At 56.1% G+C, this 22,082-nt stretch overlaps 1 protein-coding gene and 1 long non-coding RNA gene across 3 annotated transcripts; one reads left to right on the top strand and one right to left on the bottom strand.

The window, feature by feature from the left end:
• The first annotated feature begins 3 nt into the window (after positions 1-3).
• LOC149126855 (uncharacterized) lies at positions 4-20,636 on the top strand. Of its 2 annotated transcripts, XR_016234366.1 has the most exons (3): positions 4,678-5,513; positions 13,335-13,451; positions 19,325-20,636. It is a non-coding gene; the product is annotated as an uncharacterized LOC149126855 (long non-coding RNA). The 2 variants fall into 2 exon arrangements; XR_016234365.1 differs by lacking the exons at positions 13,335-13,451; positions 19,325-20,636 and adding an exon at positions 6,432-6,754 and having other exon boundaries at positions 4-5,513.
• LOC138849727 (uncharacterized) lies at positions 7,174-8,622 on the bottom strand. Its single transcript, XM_089333471.1, has 3 exons — positions 8,448-8,622; positions 7,832-7,940; positions 7,174-7,556 (listed from the first exon to the last, which is right to left on the bottom strand). Exons 1-3 carry the CDS (start codon positions 8,541-8,543, stop codon positions 7,261-7,263), a joined length of 501 nt encoding a protein of 166 aa, XP_089189597.1. The 5' UTR covers positions 8,544-8,622; the 3' UTR covers positions 7,174-7,260.
• Positions 20,637-22,082: the final 1,446 nt, after the last annotated feature.

The following is a 22,082-nucleotide window of genomic DNA, read 5'->3' as shown; positions in this document are numbered from 1 at the left end:
GGGGGCGCCGGGCCCGGAGGCCGACGGTGGTGCAAGGGCGGTGCCCGGCCCCGCGCCCCGCTCCCGCTGGCCACCCCTTCTCGGACGCCCGGGCGTGGCTGCACCCCTGCGCGAAGTCTACTGGCCTCGCCGCAGTGCCCGTCCCACGCCCCCTCTCTCGACCCTGCAGTGGGGATGGAGGCCCAGGTCCTGGAGCCCGCGGAGGGACAGTCCCCAATCTGGGAGAGGCGTCTGGTTCTCTTTGGAGAGGGGCGCCCAGGGTCGCAGAGGCGCCCTGCGTGGGTCTCCAGCTGTTCGCCAGGGGTGCTGTGTCCTGGGCAGCGCGTGTGCCTCGGTCCCTTGCTGTTCTGGGTGGGGCTTTGCAGGTGTGCACCTTACATGCGCTAGGGCTCCCAGACCCTGCTCCCCCCAAGAGCGGCACTGGCCCCTTGAGGGGCTGCCAGCCCATGCGGCTTGCTGGCCACCAAGCGCTCCTCTGAACTGAGCCGCGTTGTAGGTGTCAAATGCACCCCAGATTTCACGGGCTCCCCAAGATAAAATGATGTGCACTATTCTCTTGCTAATTTTAAATATTGATTACATAGCAAAATAATAAGGTTTGGGATATATGGTGTTAACTTTTTAAAAATAGGACTATCTGAAAAAAGTTAAGTGACGCAGGTGGCTTGCATTTGCCTGTGGACCTGCTGCCTGCCATAATAACCAGTATTCTACCCCAGCTCACAGGCCACAGGGGAGACAGGAAGACCTGAGTACCCCCAAAGCTAGAAGGTGAAGGAATCTAGAACTTTCTTTCTTTTTTTTTTTTTTTTCAGAGAGCAGGATCTTCCATCCACTCTCCCAATGGTTCACTCCCCCAAGTGACCGCAATAGCCTGGGCTGGGCCGGTCCAAAGCCAGGAGCCACGAGCTTCTTCCAGGTCTCCCACATGGGTGTGGGAGGGCCCAAATCTTGGAGCCATCTTCCACTGCTTTCCCAGGCACATTAGCAGGGAGCTGAATTTGAAGTGGAGCAGCTGGGACTTGAACCATATGGGAAGTCGGTGCTGCAGGCAGCGGCCTGACCCACCATGCCACAGCACCGGCCCCCAGCTCTAAAACTTCTCTACAAGGAGAAAGCCCGGGTGAGTGTGACGGCTTGAACAGGGCGCAGACAGGACCGCGGGCAAGGATCATCAAGGATGATCCTGGACAGTGGCTGGGTGAGTGGGGGCCGCCGCCTTTTCCTCCCTGGGACCGGCTTCTCCGGGTCTGAAATGATGCTAATTATAGGTGCCCCGCAGCCAGCTTTGTGAGCAGGAAGGGAGAAGCTCTATATGAAAGGCCATCGAGTTTATGGAGCAAAAAGCCCTCCATAAAACCCGGCATGATGCTGTCGTTATGAGCATGCGTGTCTCCTGCCCTGCTAATCACTGCTCTGTCTCGGAGCTGGTCCCCTCGGCCGGGAGCGTCGTCATCACCCCAACTTTGGCGCTGGTCCTGGGCAGCCAGGCAGCACCCAGAGCCTGCTCTCAGGGTCCTAGACTCTCACCTCCTCCTCCCTGTGGTCCCCATGCTGCCAGCCCCCCCCCCCCCACACACACACACAACCTCAGTGCAGTTCTCCGGGGGCTCGGCCTCCACCGCCTTCCCCTACATCCTGGGTCTTCACGACCAGCCAGGCCTCCCAGGACCACTCCAGAGACTGCTCTGCAGAGAAGCGCCTCCTGGGCTCTGTGGTTGCATCCCAGGTGGAGATCTGGGGTGAAAGATGGGCAGAGGGGAAGACCTGGAAGGGGCGGCCTCGGGCACCAGAGATGTTACCGGTCATGAAGGGGAGGCCGGTGCAGGAGCCGGTTTTGTGGGTTCTTTTCCTCAGCTCCGTAGAGAAATAAGAAGCCGGGAAACAATGTGCAAAGAGGCAGACACTTTTATTCGACAGAAAGGCGTCTGGTCCGAGAGGAGACGGGGCAGCACACCAGACAGGACACTGGCCTTCAGCAAGTGTGCGGGGCAGCATGCCGGACAGGACACTGGCCTTCAGCAAGTGCCCGGGGTTTCCGAGGCATTCTCAGGGTGCCATTGGACGGGGGTTCCACATACTGTGTGCTGATCGGCGTGGGGCTCATGGAGATGGGGGGTCTCCTTGGGGGCTCAGCCCCCTCCCCTGGCAGCTCTGGGGACAAGATGGCAGCCACCCTGAAGGTGCCATTTAAGGTCTCAGGGTCACACATCAGCACAAGAAGCTGTTAGTGGGGCAGGTGCCGGTCAGCCTGGCCACAGGCATTCCAGCCACAGCCAGCAGCCTGCTCGTGCAGGACATTTTACCTCTATCAGAGGGGCCCCAGCCCCCCAGCCCCACTGGGCCCCTCCCAGGTGGGCTCTGGCTCGCCCCCACCCCCGCCCATGGAGGAGCCCGCTCTGCTGCTCCCCAGCGCCAGCCTTTGGCAAGCGCCTGTCCCTCTGCAGAGTAATCTGTGGCCCGCGTGCCGGGAAGCCGAGAGGCACCGCCTGTGAGTAGACAGACGGGATGCACCGTACATCAATACGTGGCGGCGTTTATTAGGGCAGGCCCAGGCCTTTTCCAAGCCTACAGCCTCACCTCCCAGCACCTGCCCCGAGATCTGGTAGTATGTCATCAGGGAAACACACAGGCAGCCTTGAACACAGCGCCTGCCCCGCCCAAGGTGACTCATCTGAGGGCCCTGAGTTCTGCGCTCCTCCCTCGCTCTGTGTCCCAAACCCCACCGCGCTGTCGCAAAGCCTTGCGTTCTGTACAGCCCCAACGCAGATAATAACAGGGAGACAGGAAGCCAACTAATGCTCCCCTTGCCTGGCGTAGGCTTCTGAGGAGCACTGGGGGAAAGTTGTTTGCTCCGTCTCGCCTTTCGCCTGTTTTTCTTCCTGCCTAAAAAGGAGCAGGTGTTCTGGCTGTCGGGCAGGGGAGGACAGGAGTCAGACGTTGTCCAGCCACAGGTTGCTTTTGTCACCACCTGGGTTTGTGCTCGGCCACGCCCACCCAGAGGGCATCTTGGGGCAGGGATGACAAAATTCGGACTCGTGATTGTGGTCCTGGTAGAGGGCTCGGCTTAACCAGCTGCACCCCAACTCCAGCCTGTCGAGTGTGTCCATTCTTATCGCAACCGCCAGTCTGGGACTTTGAAAGCTGAAGATGCCATTCCTGGTTAGATGTCAAATCTAAGTCACACTCCCCAGACTGATAGGAATATAATATGCACTTGACTGTATGTGGTATGTTTGCTATACATTCTCTGATTATAAAATTAGGAAATTTAGAGGCCGGCGCTGTGGCGTAGCTGGTGAGGCCGCCTCCTGCAGGGCCAGCATTGCTGGCATCTCACATGGGCGCTGGTTTGAGTCTCAGCTGCTCAACTTCCAATCCAGCTCTCTGCTATGGCCTGGGGAAGCAGTAAAAGATGGCCCAAGTCCTTGGGCCCCCGCACCTGTGTGGGAGACCTGGAGGAAGCTCCTGGTTCCTGGCTTCAGATCAGCACAGCTCCAGTCGTTGTGGCCGCCTGGGGAGTGAACTATTGGATGGAAGACCTCTCTCTCTCTCTCTCTCTCTCTCTCTGCTTCTCTGTAACTCTGCCTTTCAAAAAAAATAGATAAATCTTTTTTAAAATTAGAAACTTTTGAAAGTACTAAAGAACACAAACATTATGCTTTTAGTGCCCAGTGGTAAAACCTCCCTTGCAGATACACCTTATTATTTATTTATTTTAAGATTTGTCTTATTGTTTTGAAAGGCAGAATGACAGAAAGAGAACGAAAGAAACCTATCTGCTGGGTCACTCCTCAAATGGATGCAATGGCTGGGGCTGGGCCAGGTCAAAGCCAGAGCCTGGGAGCTCCATCCGGGTCTCCACGTGGGTGGCAGGGGCCCAAGCACTTGGGCTGTCTTCTGCTGCTGTCCCAGGTGCATTAGCAGGGAGCTGGATCAGAAGCAGAGCAGACAATATGTCTGTTTCAGACTGCAGCTTAACACGATGCAGCGCAGTGTTGGCCCCTGCTGATACGCTTTAAAGAATGAAAGGAGGGGGCTGGCACTCCAGCACAGTAGGCTAAGGCTCCGCCTGCGGGCGCTGGTTCAAGTCCCAGCTTCTCCTCTCTGATCCAGCACCCGTGCAGGCTTTAGAGAGTGGGGCAGCAAAGGGTGCAGGTGGGAAGAGCTTAGGTGGAGGGGGCGGCCCAGGCCAGGCAGGCGAAGGCACCAAGTCAGCAGGTGAACTGCCTGATCAGAGATGGATGCGAGAGGCAGTCTGTAGGCCGTCTCACCGTGGGCCATCTCACCATGGCCGTCTCACCGTGGCCGTCTCACCGTGGCCGTCTCACTGTGGGCCGTCTCAGCCGTGGGCAGTCTCAGCTGTGGCTGTCTCACCATGGGCCGTCTTGGCCATGGGCCATCTCACTGTGGGCCATCTCACCGTAGGCCATCTTGGCCGTGGCCATCTCACCGTGGGCCATCTCACCGTGGGCCATCTCACCGTGGCCGTCTCACTGTGGGTCGTCTCAGCCGTGGGCGGTCTCAGCTGTGGGTGCAAAGGCCTGGCAGGGAGAGGGGGAGCAGGGTCCATACGGCGGGGGTGAGACATGGGTTGCAGTGAGACCTGCACTGTGCTGACTCAAAGAAACTTCACATGCTACTCCAAGCTCGGCCTAAGACAGACTTTTTTTTTAAAGATTTATTTTATTTACTTGAGAGGTGGAATTATGGGGCAGAGGGAGGAGAGAGAGGGATCTTCTTTTGGCTGGTTCACTCCCCAAATGGCTGCAATGGCCAGGCCAAAGCCAGGAACCCAGAGCGTCATCTGGTCCCACGTGGGTGCAGGGGTCCGAGCACTTGGGCCATCCTCTGCTGCCTTCCCAGGCCACAGCAGGGAGCTGGATGGGAAGTGAAGTGGAGGGACGCACACTGGTGCTCGTATGGGATGCCAGGATCACAGGCCGCCGCTTAACGCGCTGTGCCGCAGCACCCGCCACAGGCCTGTCCCTGCCCTCTTGTGTGCCAGGTGCTTTGCATAAGTGTCCCCTTCATCCTCACCGCAGCTCTGAAGCGGGTACTGTGACTACCATTTTATGTGCGAAGAGATACGTGCCCACGGCCACACAGCTAGTAAGTAGAAAAGTCACCTGGCCTCCTAAGACGGGCCCAGCTGATCCCGAAGACCCTGTTGTTTCAGTGGCCGGGATTCGCCCGCCCGCGTATACACACACCCTTTCCCAGTTGTCAGTCAAACGCTAATTTAGCTACTGCTGTCATGGGAGTTAACGAGCGTAATTAAGGTCCCAAGTCAGCTGACCTCAGGACAGCGAATCACACGAGCCCTTTTAAAGCAGGGGCGTGGCTCCACCCAGTTGTAGGTGGGGGATTCAGTTTGGAAGCGGTAGAGCCCCTGCTCCGATGGCCCTCCAGGGGCCAGCCTGGACCCTGTGGCAGGGACGGAGACTCGCAGCAGGATGTGTCCACGAGCCGAGCCCGGGCCTCAGGCAGTGAGCGTGCAGAGACCTGCACCGGTGAGTGCCTGGTTCCTCTTGAGCCCACGAAGGACTTTGAGCGCCAAAGGACAGCGCCCCTGGGCAGGGGGTGCTGTGGGGCTGAGCACCCTCCCTGCCCGCCTGCTGGCCTCCTGCTCCATGGCCGCCACAAGCTGCTGAATGGGTGGCAGTGTCTATGTCACCGTAGAAAAGCAGTACATGGGGCTTCTTCCTGAGTGTCCTAGGTCGGCTCTCCCACGTGGAGGGGAGAACTGGGGTGGGCCCCGAGCAGGGCGGTCCGCATCCTGGGGAGCTCCAGGGCGTGGGGAACAGAGCCCGGGCAGGAGAGGGAGCCTGGAAGCTGCTTCAGATGACCAGGGGACCGCTGGGGGTGCCAAGGGCTGGAGCCAGCGGGACCTGTAAGAGGCCGGGCATAGCACACGCCCAAGCTGTCACGCCTGGCAGCCAGGGAAGACAGGCTGCTGGGTCTCTAACGTTCAGTAACCAGAGGCTTTTTCCAAAGTGGGCTGGCAAACGAGATCCTGCAAGGTCACCACGGGTGGTGGTCGGAAACACCAGCTGTTTGGAAGGGCTCGAGGCACACGGCAAGTCCAGTGTCGGCAAGGACGTCTGTTGCAAAGGGCCCGTGTGTCTGCAGGCACGTGGATGTCAGCCACCGCTCCACCTCGGCCACTGTCCATCCCGCCTCACTGCTCTCCGAACCTCTGATGAAACAGGATTTTATTTCCTTGATGGTGGGGGAGGTACGGCTTCAGACCCGAGCGCAAAGGCAAAGACGTTCTGGCCAGCGTGGTAGGCCCTGCTCCAAGGCTGCAGCGATGCAGGCTTGACCGCGGCAGCTGTCATGCTGGCGACATGCAGGAAGCCAGGCTGGGTCCCGGTGCAGCTGCCAGGAGGCGTCTCGGCCATTAACATTAGGATTCTGTGCCATGGCAGGTGAAGCCGCTGCCGGCGACGCTAGCATCCCACACGAGCGCCAGATGGAGCTGATAACGCGCCTGGGAAAGGAACAGGAGATGGCCCAAGTGTTTGGACCCCTGCCACGCACATGGGAGACCTGGATGAAGCTCCTGGCTTTGGCCTGGCCCAGCCCTGGCTGTTGCGGCCATCTAGGGAGTGAACCAGTGGATGGAATATTTCTCCTCTTTGATTTTCACATCTTTTAAAGTTTCAAAGTACTGGTGACCCTCACAAGCATGAGGTTGATAATAAAGCCAGTTGAAGACAGATTAATAAAAGTCACCTGTTTTGGGGCCAGCGCCATGGCTCACTTGGTTAATCCTCCACCTGCGGTGCTGGCATCCCATATGGGTGCCGGTTCTAGTCCCGGCTGCTGCTCTTCCAGTCCAGCTCTCTGCTGTGGCCCGGGAAGGCAGTAGAGGATGGCCCAGGTGCTTGGACCCTGCACCCAAATGGGAGACCAGGAGGAAGCGCCTGGCTCCTGGCTTCGGATCGGCGCAGCGCACCGGCCATAGCAGCCATTTGGGGGGTGAACCAACAGAAAAGGAAGACCTTTCTCTGTCTCACTGTCTAACTCTGCCTGTCAAAAAAAAAAAAAGTCACCTGTTTTAAAAAACAAAACAGCTGGGACTATAAATATTCAAATCAGGTATAGTAGTCAGGAAGGGCGAGGGCACAGATAGTGATAGGAGGACAGGCGAGCAGTGAAGCCTCCCTCCCACCTGTGCCCCGGCGTCTGGCTCCTTGCAGTGCCTGCTGTCATTACTGAAATCGCCGAGGCTGTGCTGCAGTTCAGCCCTGCCCATCAAAGGCCGCTGGGGCGTGGGGGCCCGCAGCCTCTGCAGGCTGACAGTGGGCACTCGGCCATGGAAAGAGACCCAGGCCCAGGAGACCCCAGCTGTCGGTGGAGTCGGCTCTGAACCCAAGAACACGAGTGGAGGTTGGAGGCCAGTGAGTCTCTGTCCCGGCTCCCCCTGCCTGAGCACTCACCGAACACGAAGTTGTCGGGCCTGAAGATCTGGCCGAAGGGTCCCGACCTGACCGAGTCCATGGTGCCGGGCTCCAGGTCCACCAGGATGGCCCGGGGGACGTACTTGTTGCCTGCAGGGAACAAGAGCTGACTTAGGCCTGGGCTCAGTGGAGGAACCCGGGCAGAACTCATTGGACAGACTTCCAGCATCAGACCAGCGGAGGAGAGGAGGGCGGGCTTTCTGCTTAGGGACAGGTCACGCTGAGCAAATGTGCCGGGAGCGGCGAGGTGTGGCTTTTAGCATGCACACCGAAAATGCAGCAGCATGGCATTCGTGTGCGCCTAGCACGGTCCCCCAGGCTCGGCCTGCAAGGCAAAGCTGGCTGGGCGAGCATCCGGCACTCACCTGCGGCCTCGTTGTAGTACACGTTGATCCTCTCCAGCTGCAAGTCGCTGTCGCCATGGTAACTGCCGGTGGGGTCGATGCCGTGTTCGTCACTGATGACCTCCCAGAACTGCAAGCAGAAGCAGAAGGGATGGCTGAGGGGCCTCCCCGGTCTCCGAGGCTGGCCCTCCCCTTGCTGCCGCGTCCTTGGAGCAGCAGCTGTGCACTGCAGCCACGCGGGGAGTCCAGACCGAGAGCAGGACCGCTCGCCCCATGTCCCCGCTGCAGAGACACCCGGAGAGCCGCAGGGCATCGCCCTGTTATGTCCAGACTGAAGGGCTGGGGGAGGCTCTGGAGCCCCCACTCCAGGGGAAGCCGTGGGCCCAGCAGCTGCCCCCCCCCCCCAGAGAGGGTGGGTGCCTGCCATCCTGGCTGATGGACAGGTCCTGAGGATCCTGCCCAGGTGCCCCCCAGTTCCCCCCCACCGTCTCGGCGTCTCCAGAGATCCGTGGCTCCTGGCACAGACCCCAGGCAGCCGTCGGGCAGTGCAGGTGTGTGCCACTGACCCACACAGAGCCTCCAGTGCTGGCCAGGTTTCGAGTGGGAGGGGCTGGGCAGCAGGAGCCTGGGAGGGTACCTGGCTGCGGTGGGAGGGGCTGGCCTTCCGGAGGGCGCAGACTCCATTGTGGAACTGCAGCAGGAGAGGGGGCGGGGAGGCTGGGGTGGGCAACATGGCGGTCGGGAGAGACCACGTCCTTGTGCAGGCTGCCGCCCACACCCTGCACCGTGCCCGCTGCTGCCTCCCCTCGCGCTCAGGAATTGCAGCTCCACGGGGCCGCGCCGTCTCCCTCTATGTCATCACGTCCAAGTGACCTCCATGCTAAGGGAATGTACTTGATAGCTTCACCTCGTGATTCTATGCTCAAATAGGAGAAGTGAGACAGACGAGAAGAAACTCATGGGGAGAACATTAAGCTGTTGTCTCAGTATTCTGCAAGCCCCCAAGTCCAGTGGATAAAAGCTCTTCTCTATCAAGGTGTGGGGAACGGGACTCGCAGGAACTTGATGAAGGACAAGCAAGCTGAGGTCGGCAGCTGGCAAAGTCGCTCCCTCCCACAGGCAGCTCTGATCCCCAGGGCCAGCTGATTCTGCCCCTAGACGCTGAGTGGTGCCTGCGTCTTTTGCAGCAGGTGAAATGTGTAGGACTATGGGGAAGGTGAAAACCTCACTATCGTTACCCAAGCCGAGGTAGTGGCTAAGAAATGGGCAAGCTGCAAGCCCTTAGCCTGTTCCTGGCAGGCAAATGCTGTCGGGAATGGGGTATCATTCATGTCGAGGTTGAGGGTGTCCTCAGGGGTGGGCTGGTCTTTATGTCTTCTAGGACCCAAAGGACTCTGTCATCTGCTGAGCGTGTTGCTACACTGCCAGGAGTGACTGTCTCAGAACAGGCGTTCAGAGGTAAACAGGGATACAGTAAAAGGGCTAAGGTCAAGTGAGAGAGGGAAGCTCAGATCTGAGGCTGGAAGGGAGAGCCTGGATGCTGGACCTGGAGCATCTGTAAGTGTTGCGTGGAGAATGACAGTGGCAATTTGATGTCGTTTCGGTTTGCAGTCTATTTTTGGTGATAGTAAAGACATCAGCGAGGTCTATGGGAATATGCACAGAGCGGTCATTTCTACCAATGCACAGGTATCCTTTGGGCAGCCAGCATCGTGCCCAATGTCGGACCATCGCGAGATGTGTGCTGGAGTTCCCTGTCCTCTGGCAGGGATGGTGACTTTGACGAGAGTATCTGCAGTTCTGACGAGCTGAAGCAGAAGGTGGGGAGTGAGAGTCCTGGTGAGCTTCCTGTGCGGCCACAGCCAGCAGCCCCAGGCAGAAAGTGTGTCCTTAATTTTTTTAAAGATTTATTTGTTTGAAAGAGTTACACAAAGACAGTGGGGCAGAGAGAGGTCTTCTATTCACTGGTTCACTCCCCAAATGGCTGCAACAGCTGGGACTGCGCCGATCCAAAGCCAGGAGCTTCCTCCAGGTCCTCCATGCAGGTGCAGGGGCCCAAGGACTTGGAACATCTTCTACTGCTTTCCTAGGCCGTAGCAGAGAGCTGGATCAGAAGTGGCCAGGACTTGAGCTGGCGTCCATACAGGATGCTGGCACTGCAAGCGGCGGCTTTACCCACTACACCACAGCGTCGGCCCCAGTGTGTCCATCCTTGAGCTGCTGTAGCATCAAGTCTTACTGGTTTCTTCCCAGGCTCTTAGCCTCTTGATCCATGGCTTCTGGAGAGCTTTCTGGAGTTGGAATTCTTTGTCTCGGCTTGTAGGTGTAGTATGTCTTTTGTAGATCTTTGCATCTCCCAGTGACTAGAAAAGCCAAATCGGACATAATACAGTAGTTACAGTGTGCTTTAGGAGGAAGCTGGATTGAAAGCAAAGATGGGACTTGAACCCAGGCACTCTGATACGGGCTAAGAGCATCCCAGGCAGCCAGTTGACCTGCTGCACCACCACTCCGGCCTCTGGAGGGATTTGTGCAGTCACAAGCCAAGATCATGAGAAACCTCACTCAGAGTCACCTGGGACAGCTTTCTGAGAATCCAACCGAGATGACTGACAGGAGGGCGTAGGTCCCTGGACTCCATCCTCCAGGATGTGCACCCCAGGCTGTACACGTGTGGGTACGGTGGTTGGGAGTGGGGAAGAGCGGTTTCTAGAACTCCACAGGGGAGCCCCAAGCACCGTAATTCCCGAACCTGTTGAAGTCCTAACTGGGACTACAATTAGACTTGGAGGGTGTGGGAAGGAAATGGTTGAAGGGATTAAGGTGAACATTTGGCTAAAAATTGTTTCCACAGGTGTTATGTTATTGTGCCTCCTTTACATGAATCTAAGGACATGGATATTGAGGGGGACTGGGAAAGGCTCCCTTTTCCTAGGATTATAAATCAGAAGGCATATAAAGCTGCTCTCTAGCCAATTTTGGTTGGACATGCTGAGAATCAAGGAGATTGTGTGAGGGCACACAGGGTGGTGTTTTGCCTGGAGTGATGGTGTAGATACACAGTATCACTGTGTGGAGTACAGACTGGGCTGATGGCAGAAGTCTGCAAGATGTCACCCAGTGGTGACCGCTGGATTTTGAACCACAAAATTTCCCTTCAAGAGGTAATAACTGGGGTCAGTGCCGCTGCTCACCAGGCTAATCCTCCACCTTGCGGTGCCGGCACACTGGGTTCTAGTCCCGGTCGGGGCGCCGGATTCTGTCCCGGTTGCCCCTCTTCCAGGCCAGCTCTCTGCTGTGGCCCGGGAGTGCAGTGGAGGATGGCCCAAGTGCTTGGGCCCTGCACCCCATGGGAGACCAGGAGAAGCACCTGGCTCCTGCCATCGGATCAGCGCGGTGCGCTGGCTGCGGCGGCCATTGGAGGGTGAACCAACGGCAAAGGAAGACCTTTCTCTCTGTCTCTCTCTCTCACTGTCCACTCTGCCTGTCAAAAAAAAAAAAAAAAAAAAAAAAAAAAAAAGAGGTAATAACTGGTCTTTTGTTGGACATTAGAACCATCCTAAGACTGAAAGACATAAAATGATCTTTGTTTCTTTTGAGATACAGAGACAGAACTCCTGACTGCTGGGGAGTGCCCAGACGCCTGCAGCTGAGAGCCAGACTCCATCCCAGGTCTCCCATGCGAGGGTAGGGGCTCAGCGACTTGAGCTGACACCTGCCACCTCCTAGGGTAGCGTGAGCAGGAAGCTGGAGTTGGAATTGGAGCTGGGGGTCTAGCCCAGGTACTCTGGTGTGGGACACAGGCATCCCAACCAGTGACTTGACCACAGGCTAAATGCCAGCCCCAGTCTTTTCCCCCCAGAAACCTTTTATTTAAGGAATACAGACTTCGTACATTTCCTAGTTACAAGTTTAGGAGCATGGCGATTCTTCCCACTATCCCTGCCCTCCCACCCCTCTTCCTCACCACTCGTAATTTTTTTTACTAAGATCTAGTTTCAACTAACTTTATATACATGATTAACTATGTTAAGAGTTCAAGTAATATGAAAAACTGTTCCTCAGTTGAGCCCAGGGCTGTTCGAAGTCATTGCATCTCCAAGTGTCAATTTCACTTCCACAGGTTGCTTTTTAGGTGCTCTACTAGTTATCACGGGTCAGGGAGAACATGTGGGATTTAGCCCTTTAGGACTGGAGTATTTCACTAAGTATGATGTTTTCCAGTTTCACGCATTGTGTTGCAAGTGACCAGATTTCGGATTTTTTGTTTGTTTTTTACCGCTGTGCAGTATTCCACAGTATACCTATCCCATAATTTCTTTTTTCAAGATTTACTTATTTGAAAGTTACATAGGAGAGGCAGTGGGGGGGAGAGGGGAGAGGCAAGGATAGGGGTAGGGGGAGAGAGAGAGGTCCTCCATCCACTAGTCCACTCCCCAGATGGCAGCAACAGCGGGAGCTGTGTCAATCTGAAGCCAGGAGCTTCTTTGGGTCTCCCACGTGGGTTCAGGGACCCAAGGACTTAGGCCATTTTCTACTGCTTTCTCAGGCCGTAGCGGAGAGCTGGGTTGGAGGTGGAGCAGCCTGGTCTCAAACGGGCACCCATGTGGGAGCCAGCACTGCAGGCAGCAGCTTTACCCGCTACGCCACAGCGCTGGGCCCCACCCCCATAATGTAGTCTTCAGTTGACCGGCATCTGGGTTGATTCCATATCTTAGCTGTTGTGAATTGAGCTGCAATAAACATGGGGGTCCAGACAACTCTTCACATGCTGACTGCGTTTCCCTTGGGTGAATTCCCAGGAGGGGGATGGCCAGCCCCAGTCTAAAAACCTAAAATGCTCGTAATACTTGGGCAGTGTCAGGGAAGCACTGATGGTGTTGAGTAGAACAGCTCCGTACTTCCAACTCCTGCTGCCTGTTAATGTGCACCCTGGGAGGCAGCAGGTGATGACCCAAGAACCTGAGTCTCTGGCACCCATGTGGGAGACCCGGACTGGGCTCCTGGCTCCTGGATCAGGCCAGGCTTTACAGGCATTAAGGGAGTGAACCAGTGGATGGAAAACTAATCGATCTTTTTCCCCCTCTCCCTCTCTCTTTCTCTCTGCCTTTCAAATAAAATTTTTAAGATTTGTTTACTTACTTGAAAGGAAAAGTTACACATAGGAGAGACAGATCTTTCATCCACTGGTTCACTCCTCAATTGGCCGCAACAGCCGGAGCTGTGCCGATCTGGAGCCAGGAGCTTCTAGGTTTCCTATGTGGGTGCAGGGGCCCAAGCACTTGGCCATCTTCTACTGCTTTCCCAGGCCACAGCAGAGAGCTGGATTGGAAGTGGAGCAGCCGGGACATCAAAAGGATGCCGGCACTGCAGGCAGTGGCTTTACCTACTACACCACAGCACCAGCCCCTCAAATTTTTAAAAATTTAAAAATAAAACGCCATGGAAATGACGTATACAAGATCAGGGCACCCAGGGAATGCAAGGAGGAGGTGATTGTAACCACAGCGTCTCTCTCTCCTAGGATTGACTTTGGAATCGCCCGAGGAGCTGCCGGACCCTGTAGCCCCTTGGGCGTTGTCTTACACAGAACTGTGCGGTGACTAACGAGGAGCCACTGCTTCCTGGAGGCAGTCTTGAGGTGAGTAGACGGCGTCCTGCTGGGGAGGCTGCCACCCTGGTGGAGGAAGGTGAAGACGGTCCTGAGTGGGCCGAAACGCATGCCGTTCCGTTGGGGGGTTTTGCTGGCTCTGGGAGTGGCCAATGGCAATGGAAAACTGGCCTGGTAGAAGGATGCCAACGGGGACACGGCTCTGTGGAAATCGCCATGAGGACTTGAGGGCTACGTTAACATAGGACATGGCCGTGTCCAGCGAGGAATCTTCCAGGATCAGAAAGTGGCTGGAGTTGGCAGGTGGACGTCCTGGTGCACTAGCGTAAGTGGCGTCTTGGGCCCGTGAAATGAGCAGCGTTGAGGACACTGGTAATACGGAGATGGCTGAGGCCAGCCACACTCCTCTCACACCCTCTGAGGCACAAGCTGGCTGTCCAGTCTGCCGGCAACAGACTCACAGCCTGTGGGGGCTACGGGGCAGGCCCTGCATCATGGCCTAGCCAAGCTAACACACAAAACTGGACAGACAGTGTGCATTCGGGGATGGGAGGAATTGGTAGCTGTCGGTCTACATGATGGCCCTGGTGGTTCCCCAAGGAAACAACCACATACTCACTCATAGTTCAGTGAACTCCAGGGTCAAAGACCTACCCATGGTCTGAGATTCCCATGAGCTTCTGAGTGTCCGTCTCTTGGAATGAGAAGACAACTGAAGGTCACTAGACTGAAGAAAACCTCTGTCCAGAAGGAGAACCAAACAAGCCAAGAGAAAGGAAATGGGGGGAACTGGGAAGAAGACTGTGTCTTTAAGAAAGTTATGAACCTCCTTGCATAAGAGACAAAAGTGAACCCATGAAATAAGAAAGGAATAATGTAAAAATTAGGGAATAACAGATGATTCCTGGGTTCTGCAGAGTATAAGAGCACACGAGAGCTTAAGGCAGACACTGGCAGGTTCTGAGGCTGCAGGACACACGGTGAAGGCTCGTTCAAGTCCAGGACTGTGGACCAAGTAGGGCCGTCAGGGATCTGGGCCAGGGTAGTGTAGGGGTTTGTGCAGTAGGATCAAGTAGGATGACAGCCTTGTTTATGGCTCTGAGGTCCTGACCCGTTCAATATTCCCCAACTGGCTTTTTAAAAATCTTTATTTTTGAAAGAGTTACAGAGAGGCAGAGAGGGGTCTTCCATCCACTGGTTCACTCCCTAGATGATCACAATGGCCAGAACTGCGCCAATCTGAGGCCAGGAGCCAGGAGCTTCTTCCAGGTCTCCCACGCAGGTGCAGGGGCCCAAGGACTTGGGCCATCTTCTACTGCTTTCCCAGGCCATAGCAGAGAGCTGGATGGGAAATGGAGCAGCCAGGACTTGAACCTGTGCCCGTATGGGGTGCTGGCACTGCAGATGGCGGCTTTACCTGCTACGCCACAGCACTGGCCTCATCCCCATTTATTTTTAAGACTGGTAAAATGGGGGACTGACACTGAACCTGGACTCCATGACTAAGGAGTTTATTAATCGAAGGCTGGGGTTCCTGCTTGTCTTCTGATTTTAAGGGGTTTTGTGTTGCCAAGGAAACCGTCCCTTGTCTTGCAGAAGGACTGTAATGGGGGCAGCATGTGCAGTCCACCTGTGTGTGCCCTGACCCCAGATTTGAGGATCTGCTGTGTTTTGGATTTCAGTAGGGGAGGGTGTCCAAGGTGGGCCTTGTCTCTGCACTCATCCGCATCATAATAAAAGATGGAGATGCAGGAGCAATTCCCTGGAGAGAAGCTCCCAGGGGAAAATCCCTGCCAAAGAGAGGAATCAGAAGTTCTGGCATGACCAAAACTTGGGGGGTGAGGACACCTGCTACCTGTCAGAGGCAAAGCTGGGAGCGGGGCTTGCCATGAACTCCCATGATGACACCGCTCTTCGAGGATGAGGGTCCTGCGTGGGAATTCAGAGCAAAGAGTGGCTCCTGGATCAGCTGGGAAACTGGTGTTCTCACCTGTGCCACCCAGGCCCCCGGGGCTCCAGGGCTGCGCTGGTCACGGGGCTGTGGGAGCTGTGGGAGCGCCTGGCCCCTGTCGGCCCCCAGGCGAGGACGTGGAGAACCTGGGAGCCGTCCTGTCCTCTCAGAGCTGAGGACAAGCCCATTCCCGGTCCCTCTTGGATCTGGGTGGGCTTTTCAGGTGGGGACGTTCCTTGTTCCAGTGTCCTGGCTTCCCACACACACAACGTCCTCTCTGGCACTTTGTTCCCAGGGTGGGATGCCCTTTGGGTTGGCCCTGAGGTCATGGGGCGTGGGGGGCCGAGACTGCTGGACTGTCGTGTCCCTCGTCATTGCCCCTTTCCTCTTCATCTGTTTCTCGACACCCTGGATGCTGTATCCGGCGTCTGGTTCATGAGATTGGGGTCCCACCGCACGTGTCCAGCACTTGCTCTGAAAATCTGGGCTAGACTCGCAGATGAACCGGATGTTGAAAAAGACCTGTCCCCCAGGCATGCTGGAGTCTGTTAGGAGCTCTTTAAGGCCTGCTCCAGCCATCCCTGAGTACTGCTAGGTTCTCTTCCTTACTCTGTGTCCCCTCCCTGACTTAATCACCAGCTACAGGCTTGACATCGCATTGTTTCCATCCCAGCCACCTCCCAGGTCACCAGGGGTCTGGGACCTTGAGTCCCCACTACCTCAGTTCTAGTTAGGGCCTGTCTGTGGGTCTGCTGCAGCTCCCACAGCATGCTGGCCGGGCTGTGGCACCACCAGGGAGTCAGGGCTGGGGCCTGGGGCAGCAGGTGGACAGGACAACACAGAGGTCACCCCAGGTCAAGTGTAAGGCCGGAGTTGGGTCTGAAATTCTGTAGTGTCTTCTGAAATCCTTCGAGCTTTTGTTTACGTTGCTGTTCCAGCTTCTGTGTCGGCCACTTCTCTTGGAGGACAAAGCGTCCTTGTACCTGACAGGAGCAGGCCCCACCGGGAGTGGTTCCAGCCTGGCTGTCCTCCAGCAGGGGGCGCATCTCGGGGTGCAGGTGGTGAGCTAAAAGATGGGGGGCCGGCTGGGGCTTGGGAGAGGGGCCAGCTGAGCGGGAGGACAACTGGGTAGTGAGTCATCCACCGACCTCTCTGCTCCCGTCTGAATCAGGGTCTCTTTAAGGAACGGGCAGACTAGAGCCTACGGCTTCCCCGAGGGTAGGATTTTGGAAGAGTGTAAGTGGCCATTTTTATTGTCTCCTACAGAAGGGGTGAGTGGGGGGGAGAGGATAGTGGTTGAGGGGTCCTGTTTGGTGGCCAAGTTTCTCCATTCTCTTGCTTACGTTGTAGCAGAGCATTGTGAAAGAAAATGAGGTATTCTTGTTAGAACGTGCAGTCTAAGGGTTTCCAGGGGTGATTGGGATGGCTGAAAGACTGTGACCCAGGGAGCAAACAAAGGTAGGAGAAGGAGTGGTTCACGTCTCTGTGAAAGCCCTTGTCAGCGAGCTAGGTCAGAGTTGGAGTCCAGGGCCCCTCGTGGGTCGGTTCAGATGTGGCATCCCAAATCTGCCTCTGTGATGTCCTCGGCCCCTTCGTGTCTCCCAGACATCTGCTGTCCTTGGTGGGGGTGGGCAGGGTGGATCACAAGAGGTCTGGGGCCTCATTTTCAACATTTTAGCTTCAGGCTCGATGTGACCATTAGAACAATCCTGAAAGGGATCGACTGAAGGGAGGGCAGAGTACTCTTTCAAAGAACGTGGACGAACTCTCGAATGGAGTATTTCGTAGGCCACCTGTCGGCCACATCCCAGGACCACATCCTGACCCCTCGTTCTGGGTGTTACCATGGGAGACGGCAACAAATGATGTCACAAGTGATAGAGAAAATGGAACTGTGAAGTCAATGGGGTTGGGGGTGAGAGTCAGGGTCATGTAGGTGTTAGGACCAGAAACGTGACGGTGACTGGGTATCAGATGGCCTCTCGGACACAGCAAGGGTTCTCAGGGTCAGATGACGACAGTCTATTTGCCGTACGTAGGCAGAGGCTATGTGGGGATGGGCCGTCTCATTGGTAAAGGTGGTAAAATATGTATGGCATGATACACATTGCCAGGGAGCAAAAAGGCCGGAGGCTTACGAGGCCTTAGGAAAACGGAGGTTACACAGTGTGGAAAGTCTATGCCAGAAACAAGGAGACCGTCCGGGCACTGCACAGCTCAGGAGCAAGTCCCAGCCACTCTTAGAAACCCCCTTAATTGAATACTCATAAGGGGCAGAGCTTGGGACCGCTGTGCGCCTGGGGTTGATGGCATTAGCTGCTCCTGCATCAGTCAGTCAAGCAGGTCTCCCAGAAATGCAGGAAGAAGAGAGGGAGCTGGAAAACGAGAGAAGTGGTAACAATAGCACAAGACTGGCCTGGAAAGGCAACCTCAGAGGGACAGGAACTCCACAAAGACGAACTGGAGAGAAAAAGAACTAGGGAGAAATGTCGTTTAACTACAAGAAAGCTGAAGGGCTGACATCACAGCCCAGGGGGTTAAGGCACAGCCTGCAGGGCCAGCATCCTCTGTGAGAGCCGGGTAGAGCCCTGGCTGCTCTACTTCCAATCCCGCTCCCTGCTAATGAGCCTAGGAAAACAGTGGAAGGTGGCCCAAGTGCTCGGATCCCTGCCACCCACGTCGGAGACACAGAGCTCCAGGGTGCTGGCTTTGGCCTGGCCCAGCCCTGGCCATTGTGGCCATTTGGGGAGTGAACCAGTAGGTGAAAGATCTTTCTGTCTCTATAACTCTACCTTATTAAATAATTTTTTGAAGAACAAATATGACTGCAGAGTGCGTTCTCGGCTGTAATTCCATGTGGTGGCATCCATCACCTTCCTGCAATCCAGATGCGCGATGACGTCACTCTGATGTTGATTGTCTCGTCGGTTCCTCAGGAAAGCGGTTCCAGAGAGATTTATGCCGAGAATCAAGTTGGAGATGGACGGGAGAGTGAGGAAGCCAGGCACGGTGCAGTTCCAGAATGATACAGCCGAGGGCGCTCTGAGCTCAGATGCCCCTTCAGAGCAAACCCAGGCAAAGGGTGCCCTCCCCCAGGGACCAGCCCTCGGCCTGTGAGCCCCCAGGCGTGGGTGGCCGCTTTGTGTGAAGCCACCCTCTCCAGCTGAAACACCTCAGAGAGAGGGGCTCCCGAAGGCCCCCACTGGAGCAGCTGAGATGAGGACCTCATTGGCCCGAAGGGAGAGCCTGGCAGTAGATGGCATCATGGCATCATGAAAACTGGGAACCTGGTTTTTTTTTTTTTTTAATGTATTTATTTTAAAGAGGTATTTACAGAGAGGGAGAGAGAGAGAGCTTCCTTCTGCTGGTTCACTCCCCAAATGGCCACAACGACCGGAGCTGGGCTGATCCAAAGCCAGGAGCCTCTTCCGGGCCCAAGCATCCGGGCCATATTCAACTGCTCTCCCAGGCCGTAGCAGAGAGCTGGATCGGAGGTGGAGCAGCTGGGATAGGAACCGGCGCTCCCATGGGATGCCGGCACTGCAGGCAGATGCTTAGCCCCCTATGCCACAGTGCTGGGGTGGGTGTGGGGGTACAACTTAGAGTTGTAACTCCTTCCAGGTCTCTAAGGCACATGAGGCCAACAATCTCTACTTCATGTGTGACTGTGGGGGTGGTCGACCACCAGCCCCCGACTGGTGGGGGGATGGGGCTGAGACAGGGTCAGGTCCTGATTGCCAGAGCTGTGGGTGGAGTCTCTCCAATTGGAGGGAGCAGCATTAAAAGGCCCATTGTTGCTGCACAGGTCCATGCCTCGATTTTATCAGGAACAATGTTGCCATTTTGCTGCTGCAACCTCTGGGGCCCAAATCCCTCTCCAGTTTAGGTGGGAACCGGAGCAGAGAAACAAGGTATTTTTATTTTTCTTTTCTTTCTTTTTTTTTTTTTACAGGCAGAGTGGACAGTGAGAGAGACAGAGAGAAAGGTCTTCCTTTGGTTCACCCTCCAATGGCCACTGCGGCCAGCCCGCTGCAGCAGGCACACCGCGCTGATCCGAAGGCAGGAGCCAGGTGCTTCTCTTGGTCTACAATGCGGGTGCAGGGCCTAAGCACTTGGGTCATCCTCCACTGCCTTCCCGGGCCACAGCAGAGAGCTGGCCTGGAAGAGGGGCAACCGGGACTAGAACCCTGTGTGCCGGCGCTGAAGGCGGAGGATTAGCCTATTGAGCCGCGGCGCCAGCCCGAAACAAGGTATTTTCAAGACCCTTGGACCCTACTGCGTGGCTGTGCTTATACAAAGGGACTAAAACATTCGAGGAAAGAAATTTAAAATCTTCAGAAGGGATGAATTCATAGGGTATGCATCTTAGCTGATCTTTCAATTTACAAAAGATTGATCGTCCAGTGCCACATCGGAAGTGTTCTTACTGCAAAATTGGTCTCCTTCTCATTCATTGCCAAGACTGTTTCCATACCAAAGCTACATCCTGTTTATTCCACACTCAGGAGGTGAGTGGGAGAGAAGGGAAGAAATCCACTCTGAGAGCCATCCGGGCCCCAGCTCTGATGCATGCACACGCCCCGTGTGCGAAGCAGGTGTCACGTTCCCCTGACGTGTGAAGACGCCGGCTCAGACGGGTTTAGAAAATGGCCGGCATCTCACGATGCCAGCAAATAATCAGCAATTGCCTCTGTGCCTCCAGACAGCACATTGCCTGGCGTTTCACATCCAGGCTGTTTCCTAGGTAACCAGCTCCAGCCTCGGGAGGCACAGACAGGCGGAAGGGGGATGCAGCCTGCGCCTCCTCACCCCTCATTTCCTGCCTTCCCGGTGCCTCTGTCCTTTGTTGGGCGTTGATGTGGCAAAAGCAGAATACCCAAAAGCTCGCCCGTGGCTTCTGTTTCCAGTGAGTGTTTCCACGCCCTGAAGGACCAGCGTCCATGGACTATTTTGCCTGTGAGAGCCCTGAGCCTGCTCTAGTTTTACTCCTCCCCTGCCTGTCCCTTTTCTCTCCGCCTTTCTGTCCTTCCAACAGTCAGCCCTGATTCACACAAGCCTCTGTGTGCCCCTTGAGAAATGCCAGGCCGTCTGCCCAGCGTCCTCACCCCTCCCTGGAGCCGTGAATGGCCAGGGCAGGGGCCAAGCCTGGCACATCCCCGTGTCCCGTGACCTGTCTGTGCTGGTGCGGGGTCTGTGCTGTGTCGGTCACTGCAGGTGGCCAGTGGGATGTGGCGAATCCACTGTCCGTGCCCTGCTGCAGGCTCAGCTGGGAGGGCGGGGGGGGGGGGGGGCGCAGGGGGAGGCGGGGAGAGCGGGGGGGCAGCAGCGCCTCCCGTGATCCGATCTTCACGCGCCCGAAGCATTTCCTTTGCTCTTTGCTGAGAAGCTGCAGTGGAATCTGCTTTTATGAGCAGCTCTCTGCCGACATGAATATTATGGGATTCCAGCTCCTGGGCGTTACTGAGAGCCATTTTCTGGCACCGTTCCAGCACAAGGAGCAAGTGGGAAAGGTCTGTGGCCAGTCCCGCCACTCGTGGTTGACAGCTTCAATCACGTTTCAGGAATCACCCGTCAGGGGCCACAGGGCTGCAGGACCAGGCCAGGGGCATCAGCCTAGCCGGGTTCCAGGGATGCGGACGTTACCAGCACGCAGGGGTCTACGCCGATGGGTGAGTGCCTGGCACGGTCTCTGGACTTCTCGTTCTAGACAGGGCAGGGACGGCGCTGAGTGCCCAGGCAGGAGGCTGGTGCCAGCACATGCTCCCAGGCCGGCTGAGCCGGCAGCTGGAGATCAGGCGATCCGCTCAGCAACCAAGAAATGGAACGTTTCTTGAGTGTGATAATGACATTGTCCCGAGAGGGTAAGCTGGAACATTGGGGAATGAAGTGTCATGATGTCTATAATCTCCCTTCAGATAATTCCATTTAAAAATGGTTTACAAACCAGGAGGCGAGAGGGAGAGGGATGGGTGAACTGGAATCTCTGCCAGCCCTGCCTTGTAGCTCCGCCCCCTTACATGTCAGTCTGAGGCCCACTTTCCCATGATGCACCTGTGTCTCATCCCGGGGCCAGGAAGGAAGCAACGCCATGATATACAGGGGAAGCCATGAATCCCCCAGGGAGGGAGGGAGATAGACACACACAGAGGCGCACATTCTCTCTCTCTCTCTCTCTGTCTCTGTCTGTCTCTCTCTCTCCCTCTCCCCTACATTCAGTTGGGGCACCACCATCTCAGGAGAGACTGCCTTTTGCGCTTGACGGTGCCTGGGGATGCTTCTGCGCCTCCTCCCCTCTCTGCGCGTAGCCGCTGGCCCACCCAGGAAAGCCCTCGTGTGCACGTGTGTGTCCATTCCCTGTCTGCTAAGTAAATCCTGCTCTTGCCAGTGCCCTGGGCTTGTTTCTGCCTCGCGTGCTTAGCTCTGCGGAGACGAGGACCTGGGCCCAAGAGGCAGACGCGCAGGCCCAGAACACGACGCTCACTGACGGCCGAGGCTGAAGCCGGGTGCGGGAGCTGACTGCTTTTCTCTCCACTTCCCAGTTTTATTTTTTAGTTAAAAACTGTTTTTTTTAAGATTCCCATAAAGGCTTCTAGGCCTGAAACACAGCAGGTTTCCTCGTTGTTCAAAACTCGGGCCGTGCACTTAGCCACGATTTGGCTGGCTTCCTGGTTAGAAATGCGCCGTAGTGCAGGAAGGGTGGAACTGGCAGA

The sequence above is a fragment of the Oryctolagus cuniculus genome, chromosome 5 (assembly GCF_051225735.1).
Source record: "Oryctolagus cuniculus isolate XC-2025 breed Fujian yellow rabbit chromosome 5, ASM5122573v1, whole genome shotgun sequence".
NCBI classification, from domain to species: Eukaryota; Metazoa; Chordata; class Mammalia; order Lagomorpha; family Leporidae; genus Oryctolagus; species Oryctolagus cuniculus.
The sequence above is the reverse complement of the archived record's forward strand: the minus strand, read 5'-3'. Positions and strand labels throughout refer to the sequence as shown.

Coding starts and splice junctions, on each gene's coding strand:
- LOC138849727 (XM_089333471.1), bottom strand. CDS start 8,543: ATGTTGCCCACCCCAGCCTCCCCGCCCCCTCTCCTGCTGCAGTTCCAC. Junction 7,941..8,447: donor GCCCCTCCCACCGCAGCCAG/GTACCCTCCCAG, acceptor TTCTGCTTGCAG/TTCTGGGAGGTCATCAGTGA. Junction 7,557..7,831: donor GTACTACAACGAGGCCGCAG/GTGAGTGCCGGA, acceptor TGTTCCCTGCAG/GCAACAAGTACGTCCCCCGG.